The 17049-nt window shown below is 34.8% G+C and overlaps 2 protein-coding genes and 1 pseudogene across 2 annotated transcripts; 2 read left to right on the top strand and 1 right to left on the bottom strand.

Annotated features, from left to right (window-relative positions):
- The first annotated feature begins 2724 nt into the window (after positions 1-2724).
- LOC133876324 (mitogen-activated protein kinase kinase kinase 18) lies at positions 2725-4233 on the top strand. The gene has a single exon (XM_062314598.1). The coding sequence runs from the start codon at positions 2806-2808 to the stop codon at positions 4231-4233; it is 1428 nt and encodes a 475-aa protein (XP_062170582.1). The 5' UTR covers positions 2725-2805.
- A 4994-nt stretch (positions 4234-9227) lies between these two features.
- On the bottom strand, positions 9228-11256 carry LOC133876497 (uncharacterized). Its single transcript, XM_062314787.1, has 2 exons — positions 10892-11256; positions 9228-9518 (listed from the first exon to the last, which is right to left on the bottom strand). Exons 1-2 carry the CDS (start codon positions 11172-11174, stop codon positions 9415-9417), a joined length of 387 nt encoding a protein of 128 aa, XP_062170771.1. The 5' UTR covers positions 11175-11256; the 3' UTR covers positions 9228-9414.
- A 1047-nt stretch (positions 11257-12303) lies between these two features.
- LOC133875303 (imidazole glycerol phosphate synthase hisHF, chloroplastic-like) lies at positions 12304-15865 on the top strand (annotated as a pseudogene).
- The last annotated feature ends 1184 nt before the right edge of the window (positions 15866-17049 follow it).

The following is a 17049-nucleotide window of genomic DNA, read 5'->3' as shown; positions in this document are numbered from 1 at the left end:
ATGGAGGTAGTTAGATTCGAGAGTAATTGTTGTTGCTGACATATAGAATTGTAACAGCTTAATTTCACATAAAAAAAAAAAAAAAAACCCATATAAAAACATTTATGAGCATTAAGTCTTGAATCGAAACGAATAACATGACTTATTTGAATCATATTGCAGAAGAAGCATGATTAGTGGGACTCTGAATCGACACATCGGGCCGAAGGAAGGGAAGAAAAGTGAAGGGATAGAGTTTTCTTTTGAATTAGATTAAAGTAATTTTTTTTCGACTGGACGTGAATTAAAAAATATACATGAGAATTACATATTTTAAAAATAAATATCAAATTAATAGACTGAATTAAAAGAATTTCTCGACCCATATGATTACATGAAGGGTCTTTTAAAGAGGGGGATGTGAAGGGGGTGGTTGTGGCTGTCCTCTTTGCCTATTTCGGACGCATTATGAGACGAAGACCCCATCGGCCCGGCAGTGAGCTTTTCTGCGTTGCCAGCTATTTCTTGTTCGTCCAGCTGGTATAGCTGTAAAGAATGGTGTCAAGCACTGCCACGCACATTTAAAGGATGAGGATATGTTCACCGACACGAGTCAGGTCTAAGTTATTCAGTTTCAGCCCTTTAATTTTAACAGGATTCACAATGTGAGAATATCACATTACTTTATTCTGCCAAACGAGGCAAACTTAAGGGGGGGAGTATTTGCCAATGTTGGAGGCCAACGAAAACCAGCTTTTCCCTTTTGGCATTGCTTGGAGGTTACTCATCCACGGCCCCAATCCACTTTTACATTCCGCTCAACAAACTTTCGCTCTATTTTAATTGATTTTTTTTTTTTAAGTTAATTCACTTTTTCAAAGTACCTATTTTAATTATTCATTTTTACTATTTCATTTAAATATTCTCTCTCTCTCAAAACATCTTGTGCATGTCTTGTCATTTATTCGTTTTTTGGTTAGCTATAGTGCTCACTAATTTTCGGGCTAAAGTAGTTAGCCGGATGCAGCTATATTTTCAACCAAACTTGCAACTCGATTAGCCAAAACAACATTTGACTAGCCGGATGTAAAGCAAATTTACTCTACATTTTAGCTAAAAAAATCACTTTTTTTTTTTTTTTTTTTTTTTTTTTTTTTTTTTTTTCTTTTTAAGCTATCAACTTTTACTATTCCATTTAAATATTTTTTTTCAAGAATTTCTCTATTCTTCCTTTGAGAGGCGAGAAAATGTTATAATTATATATATATATATATATATATATTTATTTTGTCATATTTGGTGAACGTTGTAGCAATTCACTAAATATTTCTCTAATTTGGTAAGCGGGATGCAGCTCATTTTAGTTCCATTTTAACTTCCGAACTAGCTAAAATATTTTATATAGCTAGTCGGATGAGAATGTTCTAAGAAGAAAACGCCGTCCGTTCTAAACCGAAACCGACTTTTTTGGGACTTTGTGATGCAGTAGTTATCCAGAGACTTTTACTTGTCTTGGTTTGATTAATTATTCCGTGTGCTTTGCTTTTGCTTTGGTTCCAACTTCCTTCCATGAAAAGGCAAGACCTGCGGCTCATGTCATGGGTCTTTCCCGTAGAGTTCATCCACGCGTTTATCAACAGAATTCCACTGAAGAATCTTCCTATTTCACATTGAAAAAATTATGCTAATTTCACTCCGGTTTCTAGGAGTAGTTAATATGAGAGCAAAATTGCCTTGAACAAATCAACCTCATGCATGAGGTAAGATTATAACTAGAAAAAGCTACATATATAGAGCTGTGTCAATGCAATATTTTAACAAAAACATATAACAGCAATGTGAAACCGTTTTTCTTTTGGAGAAATTTAAGGTTTAATATTCCTACTCTCCGTTCGAAAAAGGCTCCGGTCCATCGCATCGAAACCTTCTTTTATATTACTGAGATTTAGATCTCGTGTAATATAACTGTTTTATTACGCTGCAATAAAAAACATTTTATGTAAGAACTTATTTGGATTCTATTTATTCGGACCGTTCGAACAGATGAAGCCTGAATAAACTCTCATATATTACTGTATAATTGCACGATATTTCCATCAATATTATTATTTTGGTTGTTCACTAATAAATATGACAAAAGCAGTGTCTTATTAATCTTAATTAAATGAGATGTGTTCATATCGATTTATATAATCGTATAAATCCTCGTATACCCATGTCTCGATTCTACACCATACAACTTATAAATCCTATTATTATCGGGCCCCAAATTGCCAAATACATGAACCCGAATTGTCACCTCTTTTAATAGAAAAAGAATTGCCACCCTTCGAGTAGCCAAATCTCCATTCTGAGGTTGTAAAATATATGCGTTCACACCTTCACATTACTGCCCTGCCGCCGCAAAATCACCTCTCTAAGCATATGCATATTCTAAGGTAATATCCTTCCAAACAGCGCAATCTTTGCAAATGCCCATATGTTACCATGTGGATAGCTTTATTGGAAGCCCATTTAACCGCCGCCCGAAGACGGCCAAGGCTGTCATCCGTGCCTCTCCTTTTGCCACGTGGTATGCTTTCGCTCAAAGAATCCTCGATCTAAAAGAACAAAGAAAAATGAAGTAACATTGGCCAACTACCAAGTCTACAAGAAAGAACATTATTATATGTAACTTTTCATGTTTATACCAAAACCAAAGGGACAAATTTCATTTGTAAATATATATATATATATAGAACCCCATTTGCAAAAATCCACCAAGCCCAGATTCAAAACCCAAGCTTCTTCCTCTCTCACATCTCTCTCTCTCTCTCTCTCTCTCCGATGGAGTGGAAAAGGGGGCCGACCTTAGGCCGCGGTTCCACCGCCACCGTCTCACTGGCTACTGCCAGCCCGTCAGGCGAGCTCTTCGCGGTGAAGACCACCGAGCTCTCTTGCTCTCTGTTTCTGCAGAAAGAGAAACATTTTCTGTCTCAACTGAGTTGTCCTCGCATAGTTAAGTACATAGGCTTTGATGTTTCATATGAAGATCATGATAGGCCTATGTACAATCTTTGTATGGAGTACGTACCTGGTGGCACGCTTTACGATGCAATTCAGAGGAACCGAGGCTGCCTAGATGAGCCCACGATGAGAACATACACAAAGCAAATTCTGCAGGGCTTGGAATACCTTCATGCAAATGGATTGGTGCATTGTGATATAAAGAGCCAGAACATATTGATAGGCAAAGACGGTTCGAAAATTGCTGACTTGGGTTGCGCTAAATCGGTAGGAGAAGTTGATGCCGCATCAGCACTTTCCGGTACACCGATGTTTATGGCGCCTGAAGTGGCGCGTGGAGAGGAGCAGGGATTTCCAGCTGATGTATGGGCTCTTGGATGCACGGTCATTGAAATGGCTACTGGGAGTACCCCATGGCCGGACATGAATGACCCGGTATCAGCTCTTTATCGGATTGGATTTTCCGGTGATTTGCCGGCGATTCCAAGTTGGTTGTCAGAGAAAGGTAAGGACTTTCTGAGCAAGTGTTTGAGGAGGGATCCAAGGGAGCGATGGACAGCTAAAGAGCTTCTTTATCAGCATCCATTTCTTGCAGAAGTAGATTCTGATCATTCTGTGGAAATTAAGGAGTTCACCATGAGTTCTCCAAATAGTGTATTGGAACAAGGTTTTTGGGATTCATTAGAAGTCTTGAAATGTCCTAGAAATCTGACCCATGAAGGTATTTCATCCGATTCTCCAGCTGAAAGGATCAAGAGGTTGATTGGAGGGACTGTGCCATCAGTTTCATGTGTGCCCACCTGGACTTATGATGAAGATTGGGTCACAGTGAGAAGCAATGGCGTAGAGGAAGATGAGAAATTCTCTGGCGAATTTGATGTGCTCATGGCGGATGAATCAGTCATGGGTGATCTAATTAGTGCTCCATTATTGGAAGAGCTTGAAAACTCAATCTTTGATGAGGATTTGTTTGTAAACTCTGCTGACAGTTTTAGTACTATTACCGCTACTAGTGTTAGGAGAGGCTTTATGATGGCATGTGAGAGTGTTAAAGACGATATTGTATTGATAATTTCCAATTGTGAAACTGACAATGAAAAGTTTTGTTTGCATCCATCTCAGTTATTTGATCTGAATACTCCTAAATCCATTGAATACAATCTTATCTTCTTTGTGCAAAATATCTCAATTGCTTTAATTTTGCGGCCAAGCCAAGGTAACTTTGCAGAGATTGATATGAATGTTTAATGTTTAAAATTATTTGTTAATGCTTTAATTTTTTGGTTAAAAAGCAAAAAAAAATCCCAAAAAACGTGGTCAATTGAGGCCTATTTCTCTCTATTATGGTGTGAAAGTGGCCCCTTTTTTCTAACCTTCTCTCTTCCTCTTCTGATGTGGAGGACTGGCTTTGGGTCAATTTCTGTTTCTGGAATTTGTCTCTACATTTGAACATAAGAGACTTTAGGTAGAGAATGTGGATGACTTTAGGTAGAGATTTGAGAGGTCAATGTTGTGTACCTGCCCCTTTATTTGGTTCCTCTTTTCGTGAGGAGTCATTTGAGATCAAGTCCACTTACACGCTTCTTTTCTTTTTCTTTTTTTCTCCCCCTTTACAAATTGAGTGCAGCCCCAACTAAATTGTCTGCAAGTGAGACCTCTCAAAGTGCCTCCGCCACAACCTTTGGTGGCCTATTGAGACCACGGTATTAGAACTAACCAGCCACTCTTTAATTCATGGTTTCCTGAATCACTAATGAGGCATTGAACCATTCCAGCCAACTAGTAATATGACAAGGTTTTCTTTCAAATTAGGCAGAAAAAATTATTCTGATCCAACCTATTAATTTGATATATGTTCAATATACATGTAACAATTACATGTATTTTAAACACGTGTCAGTTTAATAAATTGGATCGAAAGAATTCTCTTTAAACTATTTAGAAAAAAAACTTAGTATCTTTTCATAATAATGATAATGAACAATGAACCAGAAAGTGGGTTGGGGAATACATCTAACCCCTTTATTTGGCAACCAGTATTGAATATCTTGTTATACAGTATTAAAAACCAGCTATCTCTCCTTAATTTATGCATAGTAGGTTGTAAGCATCTTTACCACGTACATAAAATCTCATCCGTCACTCTCATAGAATATTCATTATTTTATCCATAGTTTGGGCATAGTTTCTTTCTTTTCATCTTCTGGATAATATAGCTGGTAGGTTCACCCATCTGTCTCTTCCAGGTTGTTTCCCTTGAGTTTCCGCAGCAAATTCTTGTGGTCAAATTAAGTGGTTCGGAAATGTGATGGAGAAGATGGGCCTCCATTATGGGCATAAACTTCCTCCAAATTGGGTAGGACTCTTAATCTATATAACTTTCACGTGTTCTTTAACATGTGATTTTTTAATTAGCATGCAAGGGAGAAATGGATTCAGTTCATCTACAATTATTTGTCCGAACTTAAGAGAATTTGGGCAGGTAATTGTAAGAGACCACTTATGGAACCTATTTGACCAAATAAAAATTGGGCTGCCCCACCAATTATCCGATTAGGTAGATCTCATAAATAGTCTCTCACAATTACCTGCCCGAAATCTTACAAATTCGAATAAATAATTGTATACGATCCTAATCCGTGAGAAACACATGCTCAAATTAAAGAACATGTGACAGTTTTATAAATTATGTCGGAAAAATAAATTGCGTTGGAAGAAATTTTTCCCAACCAAAAGAAAATTTCTCTCTCTCCATTATTGTCTTCCTACAATTTTAGAATTGGATGACCCTTTCTCTTGCACCATGTTGAACACGTGCTTCAACTTATCATAAAGCATGGCCGATAGCTCCCTTTTTGGATGTGGTTGAATTTATGGACAATATCTTAACCTAATAGTAAATTATGATAAATGTTTGGTTGTACACTCTCATCTTACTCCTATCTCATCCTTATTTACGTGGATTAATAATGTGAAAGATAGTAGAGAGAGTGTAGTAGGATCCTGATTTTTTTAACAACATTATCGGTCTACGTAGACAAGGGTGGGATAGGACATCCCACTCCTATCCCACCATTGTCTACGTTGACCAATAATGTAAGAGATAATAGAGAGATTATTTTTTTTTAACAACATTATTTATCCATATAGATAGGAATGAGATGTGAGTGTACAACCAAATATTTCTCGTAAATTATACTTATAATGTAACAAGTAATACAATTTTAAATCTTAACATTTAAGAAAAAATTATGGGTACATTTTGGTCGGATGTTCATTTTACACTTATAATAATATAAACATACTGGTTTTCTTAAGCCCTGTCTTAACATGTGAAGCATTATTATAGATTTGTCAAGAAAATCTTAATGGATTTGGCTTGGAACATGTAATCTTGTGTCCTGTTATAGGACACATGTCTTAATGACTCGATCTCAACATATTCAGTTCCGACTGAAATTGGACCTAAGTTAAATTCTTTCAATTAAAATTAGACTCGTTGTGATTGAGACACGTGTATCTTGTTTTCCGTAATGAAACACATGTTTCAATCCTAATTAATCTAATTCTAGGTGAAACTAAACTTAAGCCAAATTCAATCTCGGATTCTTTGTATTTTTCTTTCTTTTAGAACTTTGAACCTAATCCTTTGTCTTTTGCAAGTGAAGCAATATAATGGCCGCCTGAGAAGGGGGACTAGAGGGTGTCTGAACATGGTTAGTCTTTTTTAAATCTGAAGGGGTAGACTTTAAACCAAGTCAAATTAATTAACAGGTCAACTTCTCTCAATGCAAGTAAAGAAACTTCCTATGTGAACAGAAGGGACTTTGGTGTGGCAAGTAATTAAAGGGTCAACATTATTTTCTTTTTTTTTTTTTTCTGGGTAAGTAGGGTCAATATATATATAGGTCTGCCTCACCCTTTTTTTTTTTTTTTTTTTTTTTTTTTTCTGCCATTGGTTGATGAGTTGACTTTGCGCTACCCTTTCACAAATTAGAAGGATGTGTTAAATTAGGGATCTTGTTGGCCGGCGTATGAGAATGAAAAATTCCACCTTTTATAACATTATTTTATTTTCCTTTTTTTCATATCATTATTATTAGCCGATTCAGCTTAGTAGTCTTCAACGGCGACCTCATGATTTTGACTTGGGCGACCATAAAAATGCAACGCCAACAGCCTATTAACGACGACGGGCTATTAACGACGACTTTTTTCTTTTTCTTTTTTGAATAAGTAATTCCTTTATTCGGAAGGCGAGCTGGTCATTTTCTCTTCAAACCTTTTCAATCGTTTTTTAATAACACCTTGCCGTATGCACAATCAAACAATAATTAATACAACTACAAAAACATTGTAGTGTTGAGTATACGGTACCAGGATAGAAATGTTAAGTCCCATATTGAAACGGATTGCAGAGTGAGTAGTTAGTATAATATGATTGGGCCTAAATTTATAAACTTAAACTTTTGAATTAAGTGATATCTTAATATATTTTATGGTGAAGCGGGAATGGTGTACATACAAGAATAGTGAGTCACGTCACTTTTGCAATTAGAGTAGGGATAAATTAAGATGTTTGGCACGGGCGATTGTATAGGTAACCCAAATCAAGGGATAATGATGGTGTGCGGTATGGTGGTTGATAGTGCTTAGAGTAGGACAATACACATAGCACAAAGGAGGGGTCCTTGGAGTTGAGCATGAAATTAATCCCTTTCATAGTTAGAGTAAGGGCAGTGTGTATAGCTCCAAAGATAATATTTGGAAGTAGGAACAAAAGTGCATGACATGAGCAAATCCACATTGCACGCAACACAAGTTGTCATAATAAAGTCTTTCGTTTGAGTGGATTTAGACTATGAAGATCTGAGTTACATCTGGATATTCAAATGGGAACTTGGCAAGGCGTTCACATTACCAACCAAATCAAATATAAACATGAAAATTCTCCTTTGTTTCATATGGAGTTTCATTAATAAATTCATTATTGTTTGAACAGAACCATTATTGAAACGACAATATGTAAACACTTCAGTCTCATGTTAAAAAGATGAATATTTACATAGAATCCCGTGTGATTTCTTATCAAGTAAAATTGGACTTTATAAACGATATTAGAGAGCTTCAATTACAACTTGACTAACTATTTTAGAGTATTAACACATATAAGTAGCATTTTTCTTAGGTCGTTATACAATTGTTGACATTCGATTGAAGAAGATCGAGAGTAAACAATTGTGGTATTCCATTTACATGTAATCGTGAAAATGAAACAATGCCATGCGTGATGATCCATGCGTGATGATGAATTCATACGGGGAAATCCTTTCAATATTCTATTTGATGCCCATGGAATAATCAAACAGGTGATCATTGAATTCCAAGTTGGCCTTTCCAAACCATTGCATGACCTCTTTGACAGCATATTTCCACAACTAGAAGGAAACTGAAAATTAAAACAGCATCATCACAATCCCAATTATCATCAAATAATGGAGCTATGAAGAGGAAATTGACCCTTCTGAGCTACACCAATCAGCACCACATGTATAACTTGCATGCTGATCAGTAATCATCTATAGACTAAGAAATTATTATGATGTGTTGATTTCTTGTGATTTGTTAGAATATTGATTAAATGATTAAATTCAATATCTTCAATCAGTTTAAATGTTACAAGAATAGAGTCTTAAAAGAGTAATAACAATTTTTTTTTTTTTTTTAAGATTAACCATTGAAATATTTAGGGCCCACGTGTAGGAAAACAAATCTAATGATTGATTATAAAAAAAAGTTTTAAGTGTTGTGCAAAAGTTGTGTGAGAGTTATGCAAGAATCATTACTCTATTAGTATTTACGGGTCCTATGGGGATTTGACCTGATTTGATTTTGTAATCCTATTTAAACCAATGTTTGGTTAAAGAAATATTATGCAGAAAATTAATCTCAATCCTTATGTTTGAAAAAGTTTAGATTTCCTTTAACGAATCTAAAGGATCTAAGTTTCTTCAAAACCCAACAAATTATCCCGTTATGTGTTTGTGAAAGCATTCACGTAACAATTAAAATTTTAAGATAAGTAATGATTTAACAAGGTATCAGAATAGAAGTCTTGAATTCAAACTCCGATCTCACAGTTTACCCTACAATTCAATTTAATATTATACGTGTTGGGTCTCACTTGTTAGAGGAGAGTTTGAGCCCACACGCGCGAAAGGGTGATATAATATTTAATTAAATGACTAAATTCATCGTTTCTTATTAACGTAAACTTTTAACATAAATGATAATTTAACATAATTACACATTTCATCTACCGATTCAGACAAATTACATATAAATCAGTTTATGAATGAACACACATGAATCATCTATGTCTTCTTGGTCTTCTCCATCGGATCCCCTGCTTTTTGCTATAATCCTGGTTTAACTTCTTAGTCGCTCCATGACCAAGCCCATCCTCAGTAGATTGAGCTCTTGAATATAATAATGTAGTCTGTCTATCATTAGTGCAAGGAATAGGGAGAATCCTGTGTACAGGTCACAAAATTTGACATATAAATTGTTAGAATATTATTTAGGATATTTGTTAAATCACCAATTTTTCTAAATGTTTAAGCTAAATTTAATTGAAATGGAATGTAAAGTATGAGAGTTAAGGTTCGAATTCACGATCTCTACAGTGATATCATGTTAAATTATCAATTACCTCAAAAGTTTAAATTGATAGGAATGTGTTAACTTAATTATTTAATTAATACTTTAACAATATTTTTCATATTAGCTTCGATATATTTTTCTTATAAGTATTTAGCTTATATTTCTCTATACTATCTCTCACATTATTGGTCTACGTAGACAACAGTGAGATAGGAGTAGGATATAAGTGTACAACCAAATATTTTCTCTTATCATATGAGAAATGTTTGGTTGTACACTTACATCCTATTCCTATTCCACCATTGTCTACGTGAACCAATAATGTTGTTAAAAAATTTAGGGTCTCACTACACTTTCTCTACTATCTTTCACATTATTAGTTCATGTAAACAAGAGTGAGATGGGAATGGAATAGGAATGTACAACCAAGCATTTCTCTTATTATTTTTGTCTAATAAAATCTCTATGATTTGATTACCTTTTCTAGCCTACCTCACTTGAGCTGTCAATTTTTTACACGACCCGCAAATCCAATATGACATTAAAAGTTTAAAGCTTGACATAAACGTGTTCAGCTCATAAACGGGTTGGCCCGCTTGACCCATTTACGAAATTATATATATTTAATATAATAAATACATGTTGAAACGGTCGTAGTGGGTTAGGTCAAACATGTTAAATATGTCGCTTTTGGGTTTAAATAGGTAAAATGGGACAACCCATTTACTAAAAATGGTCACTTGCAAGTTCTGTCAGAGTTTGACCTGTTTAATTAAATGAGTTGTGTTTGGATTGACCCTTAGAGGGTTGGCGAGTCAAGCAAGTCGACTCGAACCCGACCCGCTAATCTGGATTGGCAACCCTGCCTACCACACATTCATTATAAATTGACCATGTTACATAATTGCATATTTAAGCCATTTAATAAAGATATAGTCTAGTTGAGCTCTTTCCAGTACTGATGGAACGAAGGCCTTTAAGGCCGAACTACTCTAAATTTCCATATTCTTTATTACTATTTTTGTTTCCGCTATTCTCTTACATTTTTACATTTATTATATAATTCTACACAAATAAACTTTGGATATAAATTAGAGGAAATTGTGCAAATTCATGAAAAAAGAAAAAAGAAAAAAAAGAAGCCTAACAAATGCTCAGCCTCCTAGAACATAGATATTGGATAAGTTGTAAACAAATAGCAACCCTTCGTAATATATTAATAATGTGTTAAGAGGTTTTGTACCTACAAGAGACGCTTCCAGATGACGACGTGCCATAAGAACCTCATCGGTTGGATTAAGCATGCCGGCTTCGGTTGAACGTTTCCGGATTTTCATCACACTATATACGGTGGAGCTAAAGAGCACCATCATTGTTCCTGCCACGGTCTTTGCCACCAACGGACCCCTTCCCTGCTTCGACCGCTCCAACCCCATAATCACCAACTTCCTTACTGGGGTTCTGAACATAAGGATCAGAATCACAGCCATTTCCGCCAACACAAGCGTAAACAAAAGCTGAATCATCTTTGCAATGTAGCCCACGCACAAAAAACTTACTTTATCGATCTTTTATGCTGAAGATGGCCTAAAAGGGAGCCTAGAACACGTATGGTCTTGTGTTACTTTTGGTATCTCCTTTTAGAATTCACCTTACGTACTCTTCCAAACTTTCGGCCCAATCAAAGAATTATACTTTCCACTGTGACCTCAAGAAGTACAAGATAACGTAAGCTTCATTTGGTTTACAGAATGAGTATTCTATTAGGAAACAGAATACTTATTACCAGGAATAAAAGCAAACAGAATGGAAAGATTATTTCATACTCTTTAGTTTAGTAACAACTCATATATTTTAATTGGAATCCAATCAAAATTATTAAAAGAAACTCTAACATTTTTTTTTTAAAAGAAAAAACTCAAATTATTAAAAAAACACAAAAAAATTGAAAAACCAGTGGGTGGCTGACACCCATTCATCAAGAGTCGGGGGTGGTTGCAACCACCCTCGAAACCAGTCGGGGAGGTGGTCGTACCACCTCTGGAATGCCTCGAGGGTCTACCACGAGGCGTTTCGGGGGTGATGCGACCACCCCCGGCGCCATATATGGGTTGGCCAGCCACCCTAATGGGTGGTCAGCCAGCAAGTGAAAGGTTTCTTATTTTATTTTATTTTATTTTTATTTTTAAAAAAAAAAAGGGAAGAAAAAATATAAAATAAATGGTTTTTTTCTGAAAAATATAGTATATTCCCTTAGGAATAGGTATTCCTCTTCGTAAGAATAGACTCCTACCAAATAAAAAAAATGACCATTCCATAAGAATATATATTTCATTCTAATGGTCTATTCCGTAAACTAAACGGAACAAGTCTTAAAGTGGTTTTCCTTTGGACAGTTTTTCTTCTAAACCGAATAGGAGGAAATATGCACGGGAGGATTAAAAAAAAAAAAAACAGAATGGGCTTCAGCCTTTTCAGGCTCAAAAGGAATAAAACAGAATGGGCTCGTCTTATAAATTTTGGGCTCTCTTATAAATTTGGGTTCATCCCTACTCAACCATAGTCAACCATAATCACAACGCCGCCGTTTCGTGTAGGCAGAGAGCTAGGGACTTAAAACCAGTTATTACTCAGACTCTGTAGCGAAGAGAAGCGAACCCACATAAGAGAGAGAGCTGAATTTTCGAGCTTTGACAATGGAGGCGGCTCCATTTGCATCTTCTTCTTCAGCTTCAGCTTCGTCTTTGTCTTCTCACTCTTTAACAGCTCGACCATTATCTTCCTCTTCATCTCTCTTATTTCGTCGCAATAATATCCGCAACAGTTATTGTAAATTCAAATCTCCAAGAAACTTCTCGGTCCGAGCCTCTGGAGACTCTGGTACTCTCTATCTGTCTCTCTCATTAATTTTATGCTTCCTGATAATTTATTTGTTTATTTTTCTCTCTCTCTTTTTTTTTTTTTTTTTTTCAGTTGTCACGTTACTCGATTATGGCGCTGGCAATGTTCGTAGCGTGAGGAATGCGATTCGCCATCTCGGCTTTGACATCAAAGATGTGAGCTATTTTCTCATTTTCTTAAAATTTCGTAACATTCTTTTTATTCAATTGTTTTGTATCATTTGGAAGCATGTTAGTGGCATTTTATCAAAGACTACGCGTTCGGAGCGAAAAAAGTATATGTTTTTATTCATCCAAAAAAAGAGTATATGTTTTAAGTTTTTTTCTAATTTATTTGTTTAATTTTGAATGAGTGAGAAGCACGGTTAGTTTAGTACGGATTTTAATATAGTGAGCAAATATATATAGTTTGCCTAGAATGGATGAAGAATTGAATATACATGTGAAAATGTAGTAAATTTGTTTTATTTATTTATTTTTATTACTTCAAATGTAGGTGCAAACTCCAGAGGACATTTTAAAGGCAAATCGACTTATTTTCTGGGCGTTGGGGCATTTGCTGCGGCCATGGATGTGTTGAACAAAAAAGGGTGTGTTTTGTTTTAAATTTTGTGGACTGTTTATTTGGATCAATTTGTTGTATTGTGCATTGAAGTGCGTTAGTGGCATATATGTATGATTTAAGCTAATTATATTCATTTGTCAGAGTTTTGAGTGTTTTGATGTTTTGCAGGATGGCTGAAGCACTCTGTACCTATATTGAGAAAGATCGCCCCTTTTTGGGCATTTGTCTTGGACTTCAGTTACTTTTTGAGTCTAGTGAGGAGAATGGACCTGGTCAGTCATATCTGAATCTATGTGAAATTTTTATACTTTTTTCTTTTTCAGTCTTTGGTCATCTGAACATACATCTAATTTAGAAGTATATGGAAATGTGAATGAAATGCAGTAGTGACAGCATTCATTTATGTAATATTTCTCTATGTTTATTTATTATTTATTTTATTTTATTTTTTCGCATTGAAAAATGATAATCATTTCTGTATCATGTTTACATACTCAACAACTACGGTTTGCAGTTTAGTGGACTTATATGATGGTGGTGGTGGCGGTGATGTTGATTATGGTGGTGGCTTCATGTACTCTGTTGCCATCATAATAAAATAATAATAATAATAATAAAAATATTCTAGAGGGACTTAGAGAAAAAGGGTAAAAGATTTAGAGAGATAGAGTTCTGTGTGAAATGAAGGTGTCTGATTCTGTAAAATACAAAAGAGATGAAGAAGTATAGTTATTCCTAAATATGCAAGACTATTTAGTTGGGTATAAATTCCCTCTGAATTGAACAGAATACATTCTAACTTTTCTACATTGTATATGTAAACATAGTCTATACTTCCATTTTCTGTTCCTTTAACTTCAATTAACAGCTTTACATGTGTCTTAGTAAATGGTCTTGGCTTAATACCAGGTGTGGTTGGGCGTTTTGACACGTCAAATGATTTCAGAGTACCCCATATCGGCTGGAATGCTTTGCAAATCAAAGAAGACTCCGAAATTTTGGATGATATTGGAAACCGTCATGTCTACTTTGTTCACTCTTACCGTGCTATGCCAGTACATCATTTATCTTTTTGTTTAAAAAGGCTGCCTTCTTAATATAGCTGTTGCATGCTAAACCATAAATACCATGAGTTTCATGTATTTAATAACTTAACCTCTTTGTTTTTTTCCAGTCAGATGCCAACAAAGAGTGGTTTTCATCTACCTGCAACTATGGTGTCGACTTTATAGCATCTGTTAGAAGAGGAAATGTGCATGCAGTTCAGTTCCACCCAGAAAAGAGTGGAGGCAAGATATGTTTTACTCTCATTCACCCTTCCTCTTTTGTCTTTTTTGTTTTTCTGGCCTTCATGTGGTAGCTCAAATTGTACTGATTCAAATCTCGCTTTTCTGTTGGCATTGAGGATAATTGCAAAAATCTTCCATATTTTCCTTTCAGGAGCAAGTTATTATGGAGTAAAGAAAGCCTTCTCACATGTTGTTTTACTTGGGAGTTCTTTCTGAAAAAGAATTTTAAAGGATTAAAGTTTAAGGCTTTAACTCTCAAAAAAGAAAAAGAAAAGTAGAAAATGTTGTACTGCATAAGAAATTAGTGTCATTTCCTAAGCATAAAAAACAAATTGTTTTTCTACATTCTTTCCCAGATCCAAGCCAAGGGTAAAATGTCTTTCCAGGGTTTAGGTAGTGGGTTCTCTCTGATCTTGTTCGCATTCTAACCATTTGGCATTTTAGGATTACCAAATAAGTTTCATTGTAAATCAAATATCTTTTTATAGATAAAAAAATAAAAAAATAAATAAAAATTTAAAAAAAAAAAAAAAAAAAGAGAAAAGGGGCTTAGATATATAAAAAATCATTTAACTTCTCCATTGACATCAGTAATACCTGAAAATGAATATTTCAGATGTCGGTCTTTCGGTATTGAGAAGATTCTTGTTTCCGAAGTCAGCCACAATGAAGGTAGCCTTCATACCTTTGATATGTATACATCTCATATGTTTCTCAACTTCTCAGTTTAACTATTAACATTCTGAAATGTTGATGTGAAGACAGAAGCCTATTGAGGGGAAAGCTTCAAAACTTGCAAAAAGGGTAATAGTAGTTGAACATAAAACCTTTTCTTCTTCTATTAAGTTTCCCCCTCCTTTTCTGTGTCTTTGTGTTCCCACATGCTTGTTTCTTAAATTTTTAGTTTTGTCTATACACCACTTATGGCCAGGCCCAACTAATGATATCACGGGGATTTGAAGAATTTTTATCTCATTTTTCTTTTTGGGCTATGCCATTCTCTTGTATTTTGGTATTCTGAAAAAGGGTCCATGCTAAACTATATTAATTATGTCTAGGTAATTGATTGTCTTGATGTGAGGACAAATGATAAAGGAGATCTTGTTGTAACCAAAGGGGACCAATATGATGTAAGAGAACATACGAAAGAGAATGAGGTATTGTGATGGTTTTTAGTATCTGATTTATGGGTACAGACATTGTTGCACTCAATACATTATTAAGAGAGCAAGGGCAGTGCGTATAGCTCCAAAGATGATTTTTGGAAGTAGGAACAAAAGTGCATGACATGAGCAAATTCACATTGCACGCAGCACAAGTTATCCATAAAGTCTCCCGTTTGAGGGGAGTGTAAAAGTTGTAGTAAAAGTTGTGCCGCCCTTAACAACACTTTTGAAGAGATTTTTCCCAATTTATTTTGGAGAAAAACTTTATTGTTATAATATTAGTGGCTTGTCAACTAAGCTAATTAGAAGGTAAACTTGAATTTAGACTATGAAGATTTGAGTTACATCTGGATATTCAAATGGGAACTTGACAATGCGTTCACATTACCAATCAAATCAAATATAAACATAAAAAGTTCTCCATTGTTTCATATGGGTTTAATTAATAAATTCATTATTGTATGCACAGAACCATTACTGAAACGACAATATGTAACACCTTAGTTCCATGTTAGAAAGATGAATATTCATATAGAATCACAAGTAGATTATAGAAGAGTTTTTGTGTGAATCCTTATTATGTAAAATTAGACTTCATAAACGATATTAGAGAGCTTCAATTACAACTTGACTAATTATTTTAGAATATTAACACATATAACTAGCATTTTTCTTAGATCATTATACAATTGTTGACACCCGATTGAAATAGAGACTAAACAATTGTGGTATTCCATTTACACGTAATCATGAAAATGAAACAATGGCATCAATTTCAGTGGTCGCACCATGCATGATGATGAATTCATACGGGGAAATCCTTTCAATAATCTATTTGATGCCCATGGAATAATCAAACAGGTGATCATTGAACTCCAAGTAGGCCCTTCCAAACCATTGCATGACCTCTTTGACAGCATATTTCCACGACTAGAAGGAAGCAGAAAATTAAAACAGCATCATCATAATCCCGATTATCATCAAATAATGGAGCTATGAAGAGGAAATTGATCTTTCTGAGCTACACCAATCAGCACCACATATATAACTTGCATGTTGATCAGTAATCATATGTAGACTAAGAAATTATAATGACACGTCGATTCTTTGTAATTTGTTAGAATATTGATTAAATGATTAAATTTAATATTTTTAATAAGTTTAAATGTTACTAGAATAGGGTCTTAAAAGAGTAGTAGCCTATTATAGTTTATTTCTAATTGCAATAAGGAAAGTTATCTCCAATTACCGTATTAGACAAGTACGAAGATTTTTTTATTTTATTTTCTTAGTTTAGGTAATATTAATATTTACGGGTCCTCGGGAGATTTGACTTGATTTGATTTTGTATTTTCTTTTATTTTCCTAGTTTAGGTAATATTAGTATTTACGGGTCCTATGGGAATTTGACCTGATTTTATTTTGTAATCCTATTTAAACCAATGTTTGGTTAAAGAAATATTATGCAGAAAATTAATCTT

Source organism: Alnus glutinosa, chromosome 8 (genome assembly GCF_958979055.1).
Source record: "Alnus glutinosa chromosome 8, dhAlnGlut1.1, whole genome shotgun sequence".
In the NCBI taxonomy this organism is placed as follows: domain Eukaryota; kingdom Viridiplantae; phylum Streptophyta; class Magnoliopsida; order Fagales; family Betulaceae; genus Alnus; species Alnus glutinosa.
This window is presented reverse-complemented; position numbering and strand designations above follow the sequence as displayed.

Bases quoted from the DNA above. Each gene is read 5' to 3' on its own strand.
- LOC133876324 (XM_062314598.1), top strand. From the start codon at position 2,806: ATGGAGTGGAAAAGGGGGCCGACCTTAGGCCGCGGTTCCACCGCCACC.
- LOC133876497 (XM_062314787.1), bottom strand. From the start codon at position 11,174: ATGATTCAGCTTTTGTTTACGCTTGTGTTGGCGGAAATGGCTGTGATT. The intron at 9,519-10,891 runs GTACAAAACCTC...ACCTGTACACAG, and splicing joins TCTGGAAGCGTCTCTTGTAG to GATTCTCCCTATTCCTTGCA.